General features: G+C 43.4%; 1 protein-coding gene across 7 annotated transcripts in view; it reads left to right on the top strand.

Moving 5' to 3' along the window:
* Kiaa0226l (KIAA0226-like ortholog) overlaps positions 1–13,557 on the top strand; it is a 32,997-nt gene extending 19,440 nt beyond the window's left edge. For 6 of the 7 annotated variants that reach the window (XM_013011089.1, XM_013011107.1, XM_013011098.1 and 3 more), the window contains 10 exons: positions 649–753; positions 1,251–1,308; positions 2,830–2,962; positions 3,870–4,015; positions 5,761–5,825; positions 7,994–8,232; positions 9,376–9,437; positions 10,962–11,115; positions 12,130–12,220; positions 13,354–13,557. In XM_013011089.1, the coding sequence (XP_012866543.1) occupies positions 649–753; positions 1,251–1,308; positions 2,830–2,962; positions 3,870–4,015; positions 5,761–5,825; positions 7,994–8,232; positions 9,376–9,437; positions 10,962–11,115; positions 12,130–12,220; positions 13,354–13,466 (1,166 nt within the window). In that variant the 3' untranslated portion in view covers positions 13,467–13,557. Of the gene's footprint in view, positions 1–648; positions 754–1,250; positions 1,309–2,829; positions 2,963–3,869; positions 4,016–5,760; positions 5,826–7,993; positions 8,241–9,375; positions 9,438–10,961; positions 11,116–12,129; positions 12,221–13,353 lie in introns of those variants that run through there. The other variant, XM_013011140.1, reaches the window with a different exon arrangement.
* The last annotated feature ends 3,141 nt before the right edge of the window (positions 13,558–16,698 follow it).

Raw genomic sequence — 16,698 nt, 5'->3', positions numbered from 1 at the left:
AAAGAGAGAGAGAGAGGAGAGAGAGAGAGAGCTGAGAAGGGAGGAGGGAGGAGGGGGAAGGGAAGGGAGATAAAGAAAAGAGAAAGGAAGAGAGGAGGAAAAGGGAAAGGAAAGGATGGGGAAAGGAGAGGAAGAAGAAGGAAAGGAAGAGGGAGAGGGAAAGGAGAGGAGAGGAGAGGAGAAGGGAGGGGAGAGGAGAGGAGAAAGCTTCTTTTCTCATCTTTCATCTACAAAGAAAGTCCAGATTCCCAGACTTCAGGTAGGCCTGAATGTTGGGTGTAACTGCTAAACCTAGTAGAACATTTATTTTTTCTATACACTTTGCCTCACTGTGAAGCTGACTTTGTTGGTTTTTTTTTAAAAAAATCTTTCATTTCTTTTCTGAACTTTATATTAAAGAAAAATTTAAACATATCTAAAAAGTGGGCAGAATAATCCAAGTCCCTCATCAACCTTTTTTTAAAAAAATATGAATATAAGAGGATGAAACTAGCTGCCTTCAGTTTTCATTTTCTTGATGCTGCATTGTAAAAATTCTTTCAAAATAACCTCTAGTGCTTTCATTTCCCGGTTTCTGATTCGCTGCGCGTTTCAGCGTTCTCATTTTTCTGTTTTCTTGATGGTGAAACCACTTCCTTCTTTTCCTAGGTTATGCTGTGTTACCAGTGGTCAGCCCTATGGCTGACACACCCTCTCCCTCCAGTGGAGGGAAGGCAGCCTGCAAGTGTGACTTGGAAGACTTTGTCATTTTAGGTAAGATTTGGGAACACATTGGAGGAGACCAGCTGCCTTCCATGTCCTTCTGCACATACCCTGACATGTGTCCTACATAACACTGAGTTAGAAGAATGGCTTTGAAAGAGATTTCTGCTGAAGCTAGATTATGTCCCTGATCTTGAAAAATAGAGTCATTCTTCTTGTTTTAAATATCTTCATCTCATTTGTGGAAATGAGTGGAAATGGGAATACCGATTATGATCGATCTACTATCTTTGTGGCCTCTCAATTATAGTCTGATGGAATTTTAGATGGAATCCCTCTTAGATCATTATCTGGAGTCTCTGTAGTGTTGGCAGTAGTTGGTTATCAGCTGGTAGGTTAGGGCAGCAGTTCAAAGGAATCTGAAGCCCAGACATGCTGAATAGCTGGTTCTTCCTGAGATGCAGGGGGCTCTTAATTTATGGTTTTATAAAATGGGTGATGGCTGGTTGCAACAGAAGACCTTGCTACCCTCTTTCATTTTCCCACAGGAATTGGGGAGTCTAATGATGTGACCAAAACCTGCAGATGCTCCTGCCCTTCTAAGAGGTACCTGGCTTCCACGTGTACCATGCCCAGACCCCTGGGTGCTTTCCTTGGAGGGTCTGAGAATGCCTGATACCTTATGCCTAGGGGATCAGTTCTAACAATGGAGATTGCTTCTTCAAACCAGTCAGTCATTTCTTGTATTAGCAGCCTCATTTGATTATAACCAAACTACCGGAGACAGCTATCCTATTAAGAAAAGTTCAGATCAGTTAGTTCAGTTTTGGAAGTTCCTTTGACTTAGTTCTTGTATGAACAGTGAATGGTGACACATCATGCAAAAGTATCAGAGAGAGAGAGAGAGAGAGAGAGAGAGGCAGAGACAGAGACAGAGACAGAGAAAGAGGCAGAGAGAGTAACAAGGAGCAGCTGGGGTCCCATCATCGTGTGTGTGTGTGTGTGTGTGTGTGTGTGCGTGTGTGCGTGTATGCGTGTATGCGTGTGTGTGTGTTGGTTATGGTATTAGTACTTGAACTTAGGACCTGGGATGCTATCTCTTAGCTTTTTCACTCAAGTCTCTTACCATTTGAGCCAAAGTTCTATTTCTAAATTTATGCTAGTTAATTGGAAATGGACTCTCACAAACTTTCTTGCTAAGGCTGGCTTTGAACCACAGTCCACAGGTCTCAGCCTCCTGAATATCTAGGATTACAGATGTGAATCACCAGTGCCTCCATCTTTGGCTCCAACATCCTTTATGAGCATACTCCTAATAGCCCAAGGACCTCCCTCTAGGCTCGACCTCCCTCTAGGCTTGACCTCCCAAAAGATCCAGCCACATCATTGGGGAGCCAAGCCCTTGATCTATGAACCTGTAAGAAACACTATCCATATTCAAACCATAGCACTTCAAGTTTACTGTCTTTTAGAGTGTATCAAAGGTTTTTGTATGCATTCTCATTTGGTACTTGTGGACAGGTTACGCAAGTCTGTGTGTGCTGTGTATTTTAAACTTTATTTTAGTTTTTAAATATTTAAACATTTTATTGAGGGTTCAAGGTCAAGTTAGTTCATAGGTTAAGCTGAGTTAGAATAAATGGTGTGAGTAAATCTGGAGCATGAGTCTCTAAGGGTAGATTTTTCCATCCCAGGTCTATATCTTATATGCATGTTATTAAGAGGCAGAAGGGTACAGAGTTAGGGGTTTCTCAGCCAGACCATCTGTGTTTGAATACCGATTCTACCAGTTAATTCTGTTAAACTTGATTTTATTGACATAAGCTAAAGCTTATAAAAGATGTTCCTCAGGTCACAATGCTATTGAACAGCAAAAGCAGGACTTGAATTCAGATCTTCAGGCCTTTCATATCATACCTTCAAATCTGAGTACCCTCAATAAATGAAAGATCCCTGTGTTCCAAGAATGGATGTTGTCTTAAATTGCTCAGCCTCTAGTGGATGAATGCTCTCATACAACACCCACCTCAGGTTTGAGCGGTGCAGGAAAGTTGTGACCCTTAGGAAGGTTTGGAAGATATTCCTCATGCCCATGGTTTTCCAGTCTTTGCATCTCCTGTGTTTCAGTGCTACTTACCAGCCATCCTTCAATTCTGCTGAGCTATTAGCCACAGAGTTGTTCCGAGTATTCCGGAAGAACTGGACCTTGTCTGTAGCTAGTTCTCAGGTGCCTGTTTTCCTGACGACAGCTGATTCAATAGTAAGTATTCACATCAAGGGACAGTTCTTAAATTCTTATTGGTGAATTGACCAGTAAGGATGGGTACATTTACAGGTGAAATGGCCAGATGAGGTCACTTGTTTATGATTCCTTGAGTGGTCTCTGGGTGTTGGGAAGACTCAAAATGAACTATGAACTGTTTTAAACAATTATTAGACACCAAGGACTGCGTTTACTCATTTTCAGAAGTAACTCTCCTATCTTTATTAGTTGGGCTCAGACCTCAACAGTGCCTGTCAGTGGAGAAGCAGAGTGGATAACAAGTATTTGTATGTTGGTTTGTCTGTCTCTCTCTCTCTGTCTCTATCTCTGCATGTCTCTGTTTCTGGCGCTCACTGTCTCTGTGCTTCTTGCTGTTTTTGTCTTTCTCTCTGTCTCCTTCTGTCTCTGTTTCTGTTTTTCTGTGTATATATGAGGGTCTGTGCATGTGCGTATGTATGTGTTATCTTCATGGAATTAAAGCTATAACTGTGGCCAAATAGTGAAGGATATGGTGCTACTTTGTGGAATGGGACTTCTAGATGACGGGAGGAAAGCATAGGGGTTCAGAGTAGAGCCACTAAATATGCCTGGCACAACAACAGGGATCTGATTGGCCACTTCTGGCTGGCTGTTGATTTAGGGGTGGGACCTCTTGTTCCTGAGGCATTCCATCCAGGTCAAAATGACCTATTTTAGTAAGTTCCAGGACTGGAAAAAAAAAAAGGACTAAAAATACTAAGAAAAGTGATCTCAGCTGGGTGGTGGAGGTCTTCCCTAATCAGCTAAAAGCATTCTAGTGTCTCATGGTAAATGCTGATGTTCTTTTTTTTTTTTAAATAAACACTTGAAATGTTGAAATAAGCTTGCTTAGGTTGTCCCTAAATCCTCTCTATGTTTTATGCAGGTTGTGGATGAAGAACAAATACAGAACAATTTTGAATCTAGTGTAGAGTCAATACAAGAAGTGAAATCTAAGCCTAGGATCAGAGGGCCTGAGGACTGGTCCCCACCTAGGTTTCAAATCATATTTAATGTTCATCCACCTCTCAAGTAAGTATGGGGGCTGCCTGACCCCCAGTTCACTCCAAACAGGTTGTGATGGATCCCACCAGATTCTATATGAAAGTATGCAGAGGAAATAGCAATAAACAGGAATACACAGGGAATTTTGTTTTAGAAAAGGAAAGTGGACTGTTGCTTTTTGGTTTGGTTTTCTTGGAGCCTTGTTGTGGGCATTTGGGTTTCTGACAGCATTGACAAGTTGACAGTGTGGCTTATATATCTGGAATTATGCATATCACGTGACAACTGAAAATTTGTGTGTGTGTGTGTGTGTGTGCGTGCGCCAGTAGTGAAGCCTCAGATTTCAGCCTCATGGATAATTGTATTATAGGTGTGAGCCACTGGCACCTGGCCAAAACCAAAAATAAGTTATTTTTAAAAAGAAAAATTAAATCTTGAGAGAGACATGATGGTTAAGAAATAGAAGTATAAATAAAAATATGTTTAATACTGAGAAGCAACAAAATCAGAAAGCTTATCAAACAACCAAAATGATGTGAAAAGCAAATAAACGTATGTTTTATATATAACACATGTAAAATGCACAGGATATGTTATATATACCATATATCTTAAACAAATGTTATATATGGGATATATATGTGTGTGTGTGTGTATATATATATATATATATATATATATATGAGATATAAGATACAGATAGATGTATGTTGAGACCATATCTTCTTCCATATTTTCTTTTGGGAGGATTCTGAGGTCTCTGGGGTTGCTTGGGGAAGATTCACTCTCTAAGCATGGTCTTTTTCTTATCTTGGCCATTTTTGCTGACCTTGAACTACAATCAAGCTCTACCTCTTTGTCTATATTTCTGGGTCACAGGTGAAATCATGTCATAAGAGTAAAGTAGAAAAACACTTCCACAGGTGTTTTCTCCTTGGCAGAAATGGTTGAGAACTTCGTTTTACATTAGCTTCTGTTTACTTAAAACTTTTTGGATCTACTTAGAACTTTCCATGTGCTTCATCTTTTAGTGTCTGGTCTCTTGAACTGGATTCTAATACAGTGTGTTTCTAATCCTATTTGGGAATGTTCCTGGCTCCTGGGCAGGGACAGTCACAAGCCCCTCAGAGCTCCCTTTGGGGAGAAGTTATTTGTGTTTTCAGTGTGCTTTTTCAGAAGAATCTGAACTATCTCACTGTATGGTAGTGCTTGATAGAAGCTGGGTATGGTAGTACATGCCTGTAATCTCAGCTCAGGAGAGGCTGAGGCAAGAGAATTATAAATTACTGACCAGCCTGGGCTATAAACTAAGACTGTCTTCAAACAAACAAACAAACAATTGAGGGGGGAAGGACCTACAGATTTCAATTAGAAAACCATATTGAAAAAAATATAAAATTTCCAAATTAAAAATGATAAAATGTGCCAGGTACTTTCAGCCCCTGCCTGTTATCCTAGCTACTCAGAGGCTGAGGTCTGAGGATCACAGTTCAAAGCCAGCCCAGCAGGAAAGTCTGTGAGATTCTTAGATCAAATTAACCACCAAAAAGACAGAAATGGAGCTGTGGTTCAAGTGGTAGAGTACCACACGTGAACAAACTAAGGGACAGTTCTCAGGCCCTGAGTTCAAGCCCCAGTACTGGAACACAAAAAAGATTAAATGAAGGCTTCAAGTCATGAAACACACTGTCATGTCACTCAGTTTTCCAGTCAGTGACAAATGGTCCATTGGTTACTTCTGCAATGTAATGATTACTGTTTTCTGTCCTCAGGAGGGAGCTGGTGATTGTGGCGCAGAACTTTGTCTGTGCAGGCTGTGGAACACCTGTGGAGCCTAGTAAGTATGGATCCTGGTTGCTGGCTTGTGCTGGCTTGTGGCACCATGACTGAGCAAAGAATATCAATGTTGGGCAGCTCATTGCTTCTGAGGGAGATGCCATTCTGAAAGCTTTATTTCCATGAAGTTCTTCTCCCTCCTTCCCTCCCTCCCTCCCTCCCTCCCTTCCTTCCTTCCTTCCTTCCTTCCTTCCTTCCTTCCTTCCTTCCTTCTTTCTTTCTTTCCTTCCTTCCTTCCTGCTAGGTAGTCCAGGCTGTCCCCTAATTCATGACCTGCCTGCCTCAGCCTCCAAAGTGTTGAGATTATCATGTTCTTCCAAGAAAACTCTTATATTTTATTGATTTATCTTTTTTTTTCTAGTCTGTCATGGGTCTTGAACTCTTGGCCTGGGCGTTGTCCCTGAGCTCTTTAGCTCAAGGCAAGCACTCTACCACTTGAGCCACAGTGCCACTTCCAGTTTTCTGGTGGTTAATTGGAGAGAAGAGTCTCACAGACTGGCTCTGAATCTCAGTCCTCAGATCTCAGCCTTCTGAGTGGCTCCTGAGTAGTTAGTATTACAGGTGTGAGCCACCAGCACCCAGCCTTGATTTATCTTTATCTGCCTTCACTGCTAGATAATAGTCCCACAGGAGTAGATACATTTTCAAGTTTCATTGCTTTGTCCCTAGCAAAGAAGAAGTATCTAACTGACCCATACTCAGTCTTCAAAAGATATTTGCTATGTGAGTGACTTGTCAGGGATTCTCTGAGAGTTTGAGGATTTGGCCTGAGGGCTTATTTCTGAGATGAAGAAGCCTAGAAAATCAGGCTTCTCCAGTGAGACATTCAAACTTCCCTTGCAAGACCTAGACTTCCTTGTCCTGTGAGGAGTTCTATGTCAGATTACAATCCAAAAGCAGAAACCTGTGCTTTCTTTATCTGCTTGGATGGTAATGCTTGTAACCATGGACTGGTTATGACTGGTTTTCTTTCAGTCACTCATTTCCCAGTTAGTCTAGCAAGGCTGCATCTGTGGGCAAACCACTCTATCCTTGGTAGCTGCATATCAGTCACCCCAGGGAGCTGTGTCATACAGCACAGCTCTGGAATATTCTGTCCTCAGAGAGAGCTCCACTACAGCCCAGTTCTAGGAGTTCCTCTCTCCCCAATTTATCCATGTCATCCACTTTACAAAGTAAGCACCATCATCACTTACAACAGGCTCTCTCCTCTTTAATATTGTAGGCTTTGGGCTGGCTTCAAACTGCAATCCTCAGATTGCAGCCTCCTCTGGGTAGCTTGGATTACAGGTGTGAGGCACCACGCCCAATCTATACTTGTACTTTGATGATCATGAAAGTTGCCGCTACATGATCATCCAAATGGTGATTGTATATATGTGCTGTCTTGAGGACCTTCCATTCTATCTGGAAGAAGTATATTCCAGAAAGAACTACTGCACATGAAAGACTGAAGTGTACCCTAGATGTTCCCTTAGCACCTCTTCACTACACTTTGCCTGTGCAGGAGCCTCTGAATTTGTGTCAGTCTGTGACAGAGCAGAGAATCTCAGGGATTGTGCATTTCCTTGACCGCAGGGAGCCCGAGTGATTATCATACCGCACTTGTTTTGCTGCTTTCCATTTATTTCCTGTTCCTACCCTTTGCTCAGTTACCCCCCTTCCCCCCTTAATTATCAAGCAATTCTTTTGGATGCTACTTCCTAACATTATATGTGTCCTGCTTACAAATCCACAAAGCACCCTACCTATGTGTGGTGTCACTAAGTCCAGTTCTGAGGTGAGTTTCAGTGGCTTTAGCACAGTTGGGCTGTAGACAGTCTGCCCTGCCTGGGTGTTCCAGCTACTCAGAGGGGAGATCTATACTCCCCACCAGATTTCTAGATCCTAAGTGGAAAGTTCTTTATGGTCCCCTGCAGTTTTCCATGTCCATCTTCTCAACCCAGTGGTATTTAGGAAGATCTTTGTTTTTTGACATCTCTTCCACCATAGCAACGTTCACGAATGGTGACCATTTAAGTCCCCAAGTTCCTTCGAAAGCCTTTCCAGCTGTGGTGAGGTCCTGTACATAATCGTCTTGAGTCTGAGCTTTCCCAGGGATCAGAGGTGGAGGAGAACCAGCCTCAGGTGCGCGTGGGGCGCTGACCTTCTTCCCTCTGTGCCTGGCAGAATTTGTTAAGCGGCTCCGGTACTGTGAGTACCTGGGCAAGTACTTCTGTGCATGCTGCCACTCCTCCGCTGAGTCCTGCATCCCAGCGCGCATCCTGACCATGTGGGACTTCAGGAAGTACTACGTCAGCGATTTCTCCAAACGCCTGCTCGATAGCATATGGCACCAGCCCATTTTTAACTTGATGAGCACCAGCCACAGTCTGTATGCGAAAGCCAAGGAACTGGACAGGGTGAAGGTGGGCAGGTACCTCCGCAGAGCACGCAGGGGGTCCAGGGAGCAGAGTGTCTGGTGGTGGGACATGCATGTCATACTCTTGTTATTCTAGTTTTGAGATGTTTGCAGACAGGCTGGGCGCAGATGAACCACTATGTGACTAAAGCTTTATCTAGGGATGGGGGGAAGGGGGGACAGGGGACACTTCACTTGAATGAACTCCTCCGAGGATCCCAAACTGAGTTTTAAATTTATATATGTTCCAGCTGGAACTAAGGGCTTTGTGCTGTCCCTGAGCTTTTTGGTTCAAGGCTGGCACTCTTACCACTTGAGTCACATCTTCACTCCTGGCTCTTTTGGTAGTTAATTGGAGATAAGAGTCTCATACTCTGGGCTGGTGGTTCATGCCTGTAATCCTAGCTACTCAGGAGGCTGAGATCTGAGGATCACAGTTCAAAGCCAGCCTGGGCAGGAAAAGCTGTGAAACTCTTATCTCCAGTAAACCACTCAGAAAACTGGAAGTGGTAGAGTGCTAGCCTTGAGCTGAAGAGCTGAAGGACAGCACCCAGGCCCAGAGTTCAAGCCCCATGACAAAAATAAAAAGAGTCTCATGGATGTTCTAACTGCCATCCTCAGACCTCAGCCTCCTGAGTAACTAGAATTATAGGGGTGAGCCACCAGTACCCAGCCTACTTTGTTTTTTCTTGAAGAAGGCCCCCAAAGGATTCACAAACCCTGGGCCCAGCCCGGATGTCAACTTACAAACTCCCACCCTAGAAGCTGTTTGCTTTGAAAACAACAAAAAAGTTTTCTGTGTGTATGTATGTGCCAGTACTGAGGATGGAACTCGGGGACTGAATACTGTCCCTTGGCTTTTTCTCAAGGCTGAAACTCTACCACTTGAGCCATACCTCCACTTTGGGCTTTTGGTGGTTAATTGGAAATAAGAGTCTGATAGATTTTACTGCCCAGGCTGGCTTTGAACATCAGTCCTCAGGTGTCAGCCCCCTCAGTAGCTAGGATTAGCCACCGGCACCAGACTTAATTTTATTTTTTTAATATAGGGGTAGCATTGCAAGGTGAGAGATAATTCCTGCCTTTAATTGCCCATTGCCATGTTCTTTATCACATTTCCTTCCCCTCCCTGTTTGTCTTCTCATGTTAGGACATCCAGGAGCAGCTGTTTCACGTCAAGAAGCTGTTGAAGAGTTGCAGGTTTGCTGACAGGTACAGTGGTCACCTTTCCCCTCCAATCTGTTCAACCTCCCAGCTCCGTCATCTTGATCCTCCTCGGTCTGCCTCTTTGCACAGAAATGGCCAACTCCCTGCTCTCTTTGAGGATGCAAATTTCTTCTTTCAACTCACTAAACCTGCTAAATCTCCAGGGGGAGAATTTAACTTGTTCGAAAGAATGAGGTGGGAAGGGAATATCGCTAATGATGGAGCATCAGCCTTGGCTCTGGGTTCCATCCCAAAACTCAAAAAACAAACAAACAACAACAAAAGCCAAAATAGGACAAGAATGAAAAGGAATTGTAGCCTGTGTGCTTTTAAAAAATGAACAATAATACTAATAAATTGTGATAAATCACAGAACATAACTGTTAGGTTTTTTAAAAAGAGGTAGCCGAGTAAGAATAGCACCATGCACGTCGTATTCAGGTAAGGAGTAGGTTTATTCAGTAGACCTGCTGGGACCAGGCAAGGTTGGCACTCCATGTAGCTGGGAAAGGCCTGGAAAAGAGAGAGAGCTGGGAAAGAGAGAGGAAAGAGCTAGAAAAGAGCAGAGAGAGTCTGGGCCTGGGGTAGGCCTTATGTAGGGTATGGGCGGAGAAAGGTGTGGCCACATCAAATTCAGATGTGACCTCAGCAGATGCAGATGTGACCTCTTCCAGGTGTGCCAGTTGCCTAGGTAACACAGGTACTGCGTGGAGACTTTGCTGCGAGGAGGGTGGAGTCTGCTAGCCATCCAGGAGTGGACCTTACAATAACATGACCATCTCAGTCTTTTATGTGTACGCTTCAGTAACATTAAGTACATTCCCATTGTCATGTTTCTGTCTCCACCATCCATCTTGGGAACTCTATCTTGCAAAACTGAAACTCTGTATCTATTCAACACTTACTGCCCATTCCCTCCTTCCCATAGGCCCTTGAAATTGACCTTTCTATTTTGCTTTTCTAAGAAGTTGACTATTGTCAGGTGCTGGTGACCACTCCTGTTAAACTAGCTACTCAGGAGTTTGAGATTTGAGGATCATGGTTCGGAGCCAGCCCAGGCAGGAAAGTATGTGAGACTTTTTAATCTCCAATTAACCAGTAAAAGGCTGGAAGTGGAGTTATGGCTCAAGTGGTAGAGTGCTAGCCTTGAGTGAAAAAAAAAAACTAAGGGATAGCACCCAAGTCTTGAATGCAAGCTCCAGTACTGGCATAAAAAAAACACACACATTTAATAAACATTAAAATAAGGCTTGCACTTGCCTCTAACTCTAGCACTTATGAGTCTGAGGCATGAGACTAGGTAGTGATTTTGAAGGTGAGCTTGCATGGAATTTTAACTTTTTCTTGGTTCCCAAACAAACTTGCCATATGTTAAGTGGAGAACACGGTCCAATGTTATTCTCAGGGTTAGGCTTTTAAAAGTGGACTTCACATCATTAATGTTAGTGGCAGAACCTCCAGGAGAGCCCTTCCCTGTCCTGCGTGTGATGTGTGGGTGGCTTTCTGAACTCTCTGCTTCCTTTCTGGCAGTGTGTTGAAGGCCTTTGAACAGTTGCCTGCACACTTAACTGATGAACTCCACCTGTTCTCCATGGACGACCTGCTCAGGACCAAGAAAGGATTGCTGGCGCCTTTGCTCAAGGACCTTCTGAAAGCTTCTCTCACGCATGTGGCAGGCTGTGAGGTGAGGGCTCTCCTAGAGTAGGCGTGGCCTTCTGCTAGGACCTGATCCCGTTCACCTCTCTCAGAAACCCCGGTGGAGCCAGGGACCAGAGACTCATGCTTCATTGTAGCTACTCAAAGAGCTGAGGTCTGAGGATCCAGGTTCAGAAAAATCCCTGAGATCCTTCTCTCCAATTAATCAGCAACAAAGTGGAAATGGAGCTGTGGCTCAAGTGGTAGACTGCCAGTCTTGAGTGAAAAAGCTAAGAGACAGTGTCTCAGGCCCTGAGCGCAAGCCCTTGAACTGGCATGCACCCAACAAGAAACCCTGACAGCTGAGTAGAGTCAAGTGCAAACACCTGGAGCAGGTCCTGGCAGAAAGCCAACACTTTGCAGGTGAGAAAACTGAGGCTCATAGTTGTGATTAGCAGATTCAGATCATCCTGCTAGGAACTGGCAGGGCTGGGTTACCAACTGAAGCACCCTGCCTTTTTAGTCTTTTTAGGCTGTCCCTTCTTTCAGGCTATTCTCCCTTGAAGTAAACCATGGAAGGTCATACAGCCATCAGAAGTGACATTCCATCATTTAATTAATGAAGTAGTTTTATTTTAATTTTTTGAAATTTTATCTTGCTGTGTTGCCCCAGTAGTCTCCAATATAGAATCCTTCTGCTTCAGCTTCTAAATACCTGGGATTACGAGCATATATCATCACCCTCAGCTTGACATTCCATCATTTAAGAATACAGCTATTTAGAAAAGGTGGAGGTTAAAAAAAAAAAAGAACTGAAGGTAGGATTAGCCAATCCTGGAACCATTAACTAGAGGCTGTATCTTAAAAACAAACTAAAAATGCAAAAGGACTGGGGCTTTCAAAAGCTCAAGTGGTCGAGTACTTACCTAGCAAGCATAAGGTACAAGAAAGGAAGGATGGAAGGAAAGATAGAAGGAAGAAAGAAAGATTACTTATAAAGTTCTGGTTTCTCCATGAAGATGTGCATTGCTGCTCAGTAACCTTCACATGCCTTCTTTTGTAGCTGTGCCAGGGAAAGGGCTTCATCTGTGAATTTTGCCAGAGTGCGACTGTCATTTTCCCATTTCAGACCACAACCTGTAGAAGATGCTCAGGTATTTTAATGACATAAGCCTAATAAAGCTTCCTTTAATTACAAAGTTAATTTAAATTTAATAGCTTCATCCTAAAATTAGCTTAAAGTAAATATTTGTTTAATAACTTAAGCCCCAGACAATTAAAGTACTTAGTGCTGGTGTATTCCTAGACAGTTTTGATGTGGCTGGGACAGGGGTAATGGCTGATGTGGGGAGGGGAGGTGCCTGCTTCTGTTTTGTGATTGGATCACCATCACAGCCAACACGAAGGTGTTGGATCTGGCTGCTTTTGTGCTGCAGCTGACAGAGTTCATACAGGGACCAAAAGGCTTAAAATATTGACTTTGGCTCTTTACAAAAAATGATTGTGGGTGGGCACTTGTGGCTCCTGCCTATAATCCTAGCTACTCTGAGATCTGGGTATTGTGATTCAAAGCCAGAAGGAAAGTCCATGAGACTCTTATCTCCAGTTCACCACCAGAAAACTGGAAGTGGTGCTATGGCTCAAAGTGGTTGAGTGCTAGCCTTGAGTAATAAAACCCAGGGACAGCACGGAGGCTCTGAGTTCAAACCTCACAACCAACAAGCAAAAAACAAAAAAAAAAGTTGTGCTAGGGGGAATTGTGAATTGTGTGCTCTCTATTTCTTGTTCTCTCTCTCTCTCTCTCTCTCTGGTAGTATTGGAAAATGAACCCAGGGTCTCCAGATTGGGTGGGGGGAGAAGTTCAACTGGGGTATGGTACCAGTGACACCGCAACCTATCTCATGGAGCCTCTGAGTCTGGGATGGCCTTTTATCAGTGCCCAGCCAGTTCTTCAAACTCTACGGTGATTAGTCACTGGATGAAGTCAGGTTTCAGGAAGGGAACATGACCTTGGATGCGACAGCTCTTTATTTAGGGCCATTTCCAGGAGCTTTGGTGCTGGGACAGATCTGTAGGCTTCATGTTGTCTGCTACATCAGTCTGAGCATCATGACACCATGAGTTGCCGGTAATTTAATAATGAAGTGTTAAGCTAGCTGATTGCTTGTTATAAGACTTGGGTTCTGAGATGAGATTCTCTATCTCCAAGGGTGGGAGTGAGCATTCATTTGTGCGTGAGAAAACAAAGATGGCCCCTCTGCTGATGACTGGTCTTGCTTGCTTGCAGCCTGCAGAGCTTGTTTTCATAAGCAGTGCTTCCGGTCTTCTGATTGTCCTCGGTGTACCAGGATCACAACTCGGAGAAAACTTCTGGAAAGTTTGTCCTCTGCAGCAACATGATGTCCCTAAGTGTTGTAGAAAAGACTGTGAACACACGTTAGGCAAGGAACCATTTGTGTCTACTAGTAATATAATTATTTTAGGTATTAAGCCTTGTATGTTAAGAAAAATATGCCCAAACTTCTATTTGTTGTATATATTTAATATTTTAAAAGAATGCAGATTGTTATTAAGGGATTTTGTTTACAAATGTTGAACTTTTTGCTGCTAGTTATTTTTCTTTTTTATACAATTTGTTTGATAATTCTTAAATTGTATTGGGATAGTTGCATTTGCACACTCTTAGAACTTGTTTCTTTTTTTAAAAAAAGAATTGTAACTGACAAAATGAATTATTCAGTTTCTCTGGCTTTACAGCTTGTATATAAAACTGATAGCTGTTTTTAATGAACAAAACATAACTGAAAAATGTGTTGGCTTAGTCTTTTCCTTCAAGAGTCAGACTTCTATTATAGGTGATTTTATGACTGTGTTGGTCATACATATATTGTTAACTGCATGGTTGCAGAACTAATACAGGTTATTTCTGCAATTGCTTTTGTTTGAAGAAGAGCTAACTTACCTTAGTATGCTGGGAGGTTCGGTTCAAGTGTAATATAAGATTGTTGCCTCTAGAGGGCAGTGTTTCGGACACACACACACACACACACACACACACACACACACACACACACACACACACACACACACACACACACAGCCAATGCCATAGTCCACACTAGTCCATGCTAAATGAAGAAGAGAACCTAATCCCAGCCTTTAGGATCTTGTCTCACAGATATAAAGAACAGGACATAAGGAATTTGAAGACTTAAATAAGCTAGAATAAAATGCTCTTTTTCTTTCTTTTTCTTAGACAGGGCCTCACTAAGTAGCCATCCTGTGCTTGACCTGGTGATTCTCCTACTTCAGCTTTGTATGCTGAGATTACAGGTGTGGGCCTAACAAGAAAATACTCCTAACAGTGTGACCCTAGTTGTCATACTAAAACCATAAACATTAGTCAATAAGCTTCTGTGAATCATGAAATTGGAGCTTGGTGAATTTCTTTTTCATGACACTTCTTATATTGCTTTCCTGGAAAATGAAAGCCTATTTTTTCCCCTTCTGCCACCTATATACTTTCTTCTACTTGAGACAGGGATAGAGAGGGAAGGAGAGACACAGACAGAGAGATTCAGTGAGGTAACATGGAGCACATTGGAAGAAGCGAGTGTCATTTATCAGTCTGGTGTCTTTCTATTCATCCATCATTGTTTTCTCACAGTGACACCTCTGTCTGTGCTGTGGTCACATTTAGTATTCAAGCCAGGCCTCTTTTAGGTACAAATTGAGGCACATAGGACAAATAATACTGAGATTGAAACAGTTTCATTCTTTGCCATAGCTCAGCTACCCTCTAACCTCATAGGAATCAAGGGTTCTTGTCTGTTTCTCTCTCAGTCTCTTTCTGTGTCTTTCTGTCTGTCTGTCTGTCTGTCTCTCTCTCTCTCACACACACACACACACACACATGAGAGGAAGGAATGGGAAAGGACTAGGGTACAACTAAGGCACTTCCTTGCCTGCCTGTGCTTCTGGACATGCTCAGAGTAGGCTTAGTCTAGACACGTGGTACTGAAGGATGATGATACCTAGAATGAAATGGAGACTGGCTCCCCAAGCTGCTACAAGATCCATTTCCCAATAAGGAAACAGATTTAGAGAAGAGAAATGTCTTCTGGGCTTCCCACGGGTACTGTGAGGTGCAGCACAAACTCTGTCCACCCTTGGAAGCAGACTTGGAGATGATAACCTGAGCAATGCCTGCTCTGGGGCCAGGGTGTTTTCTAAATGTTCTCCTGTGCTGAGTTGATGGACCTGGTGCGGCTCAAGCATTGCCTGAAGACTCTGGACTCAGGATCAGTGTAATGCTTCTGTGTGTGTGTGTGTGAGAGAGAGAGAGAGAGACAGACAGACAGACAGACAGACAGACAGACAGACAGAGACAGAAAGAGAGAGAAAGAGATGTGTCTATGTGAATGACATAATTGATATTTAGGAAAAAATGCATGGTGGTTGTCAGAAAGTGATGCTTCTGGTGTATTGGGGGGGATGTATTGGGGAGATGAGATCATTTAAATAACCGCTCTACAGTGTTTCCAGATGCTGCTTCCTGCCCAGCCTGGTAATGAAGGCTCCTTCCCAGTAAGTGGCCTGTGAAGACACAGAAGTGCCCCTCATCAACGCCCTGCAGGGAAGGGACTAATCCTCACCTTTATGGCTCTTTAAAGGGATTTGTTCTATGGGTGGTCTTTCCACTGGACTCTTCTCTCCCTGGGCTGCTGGAAGGGAGAGGAATATTAGTGTTTTCCCTAGAGCATGGCCTGCCATGAAGCATCTAGTCCCAGCGTGCTGAGATCTTCCATGATGAATTTCCTGCCTCTACACTCCTCTCCGTCCGCGAGGTGTCATTCATGCAGAGTCTTACACCATCTGAGAGCAGATGTGGTGGGAAGTGAGCCAAATCCTGTTTCAAAGACAGCCTGGCATGTTGGCCTGGTGAGAATTACTTGCAGGGACTTCAAAATGAATCTGGATCTTGCTGCTTCCTCATTGTGTGCCCCTAGGCGTGTTTCTACCACGATCTGATTGTGTCTTTGTGTCTTTGTGCCACTCAGAAAAAGAACTTGTTTAATTCCTGGTGAAGTGAAAAAAAAATACATTTAAAAAGGGATTTCCCTTTTCAAACCAGTTGAGGATTTACCTACTTAAAGGCAGAGGTCTTTAAATTTTAAGAAAGTATGCAGCTGAGTAATGCTCACAAACAAAGCAGTGCAGCCCTCTAGCCATTTTCCTTTAACAAAGACCTTGAGAAACCTCAAGACGGAGCCCCTTGTGGAGTATGGGTGGTTGACTTTACACAGCCACACAGGCTTAGGCCTGGGGGCAGGAACTGAAGTACCAACCCCCTGTGGACATGAAGCCTTCAGGGAGAACAGGAAGCCTGGTGCAGGGGGCGGAATGGACTCCTTAGATCATCAACCCTGCTGTTCAGAGTTCTGCACCAGCAAACCAGCCAGCCTCCCCCAGAGCTTCCTTATTGCCAGCCGAGGTATGGGCAGAAAAGTTTCGAATTGTTCATTAGGAAAGCTCGTCTTCTATCACTACTGCTGTTCCTTTGTGCTGGTCCAACATTTTATTCAGGGAATAGGTGGGATTGGGAGAGATAGGAGGCTATGAGCAAAAGGGT

This window comes from Dipodomys ordii, unplaced genomic scaffold, assembly GCF_000151885.1.
Source record: "Dipodomys ordii isolate 6190 unplaced genomic scaffold, Dord_2.0 Scaffold1, whole genome shotgun sequence".
NCBI lineage: Eukaryota > Metazoa > Chordata > Mammalia > Rodentia > Heteromyidae > Dipodomys > Dipodomys ordii.
This window is presented reverse-complemented; position numbering and strand designations above follow the sequence as displayed.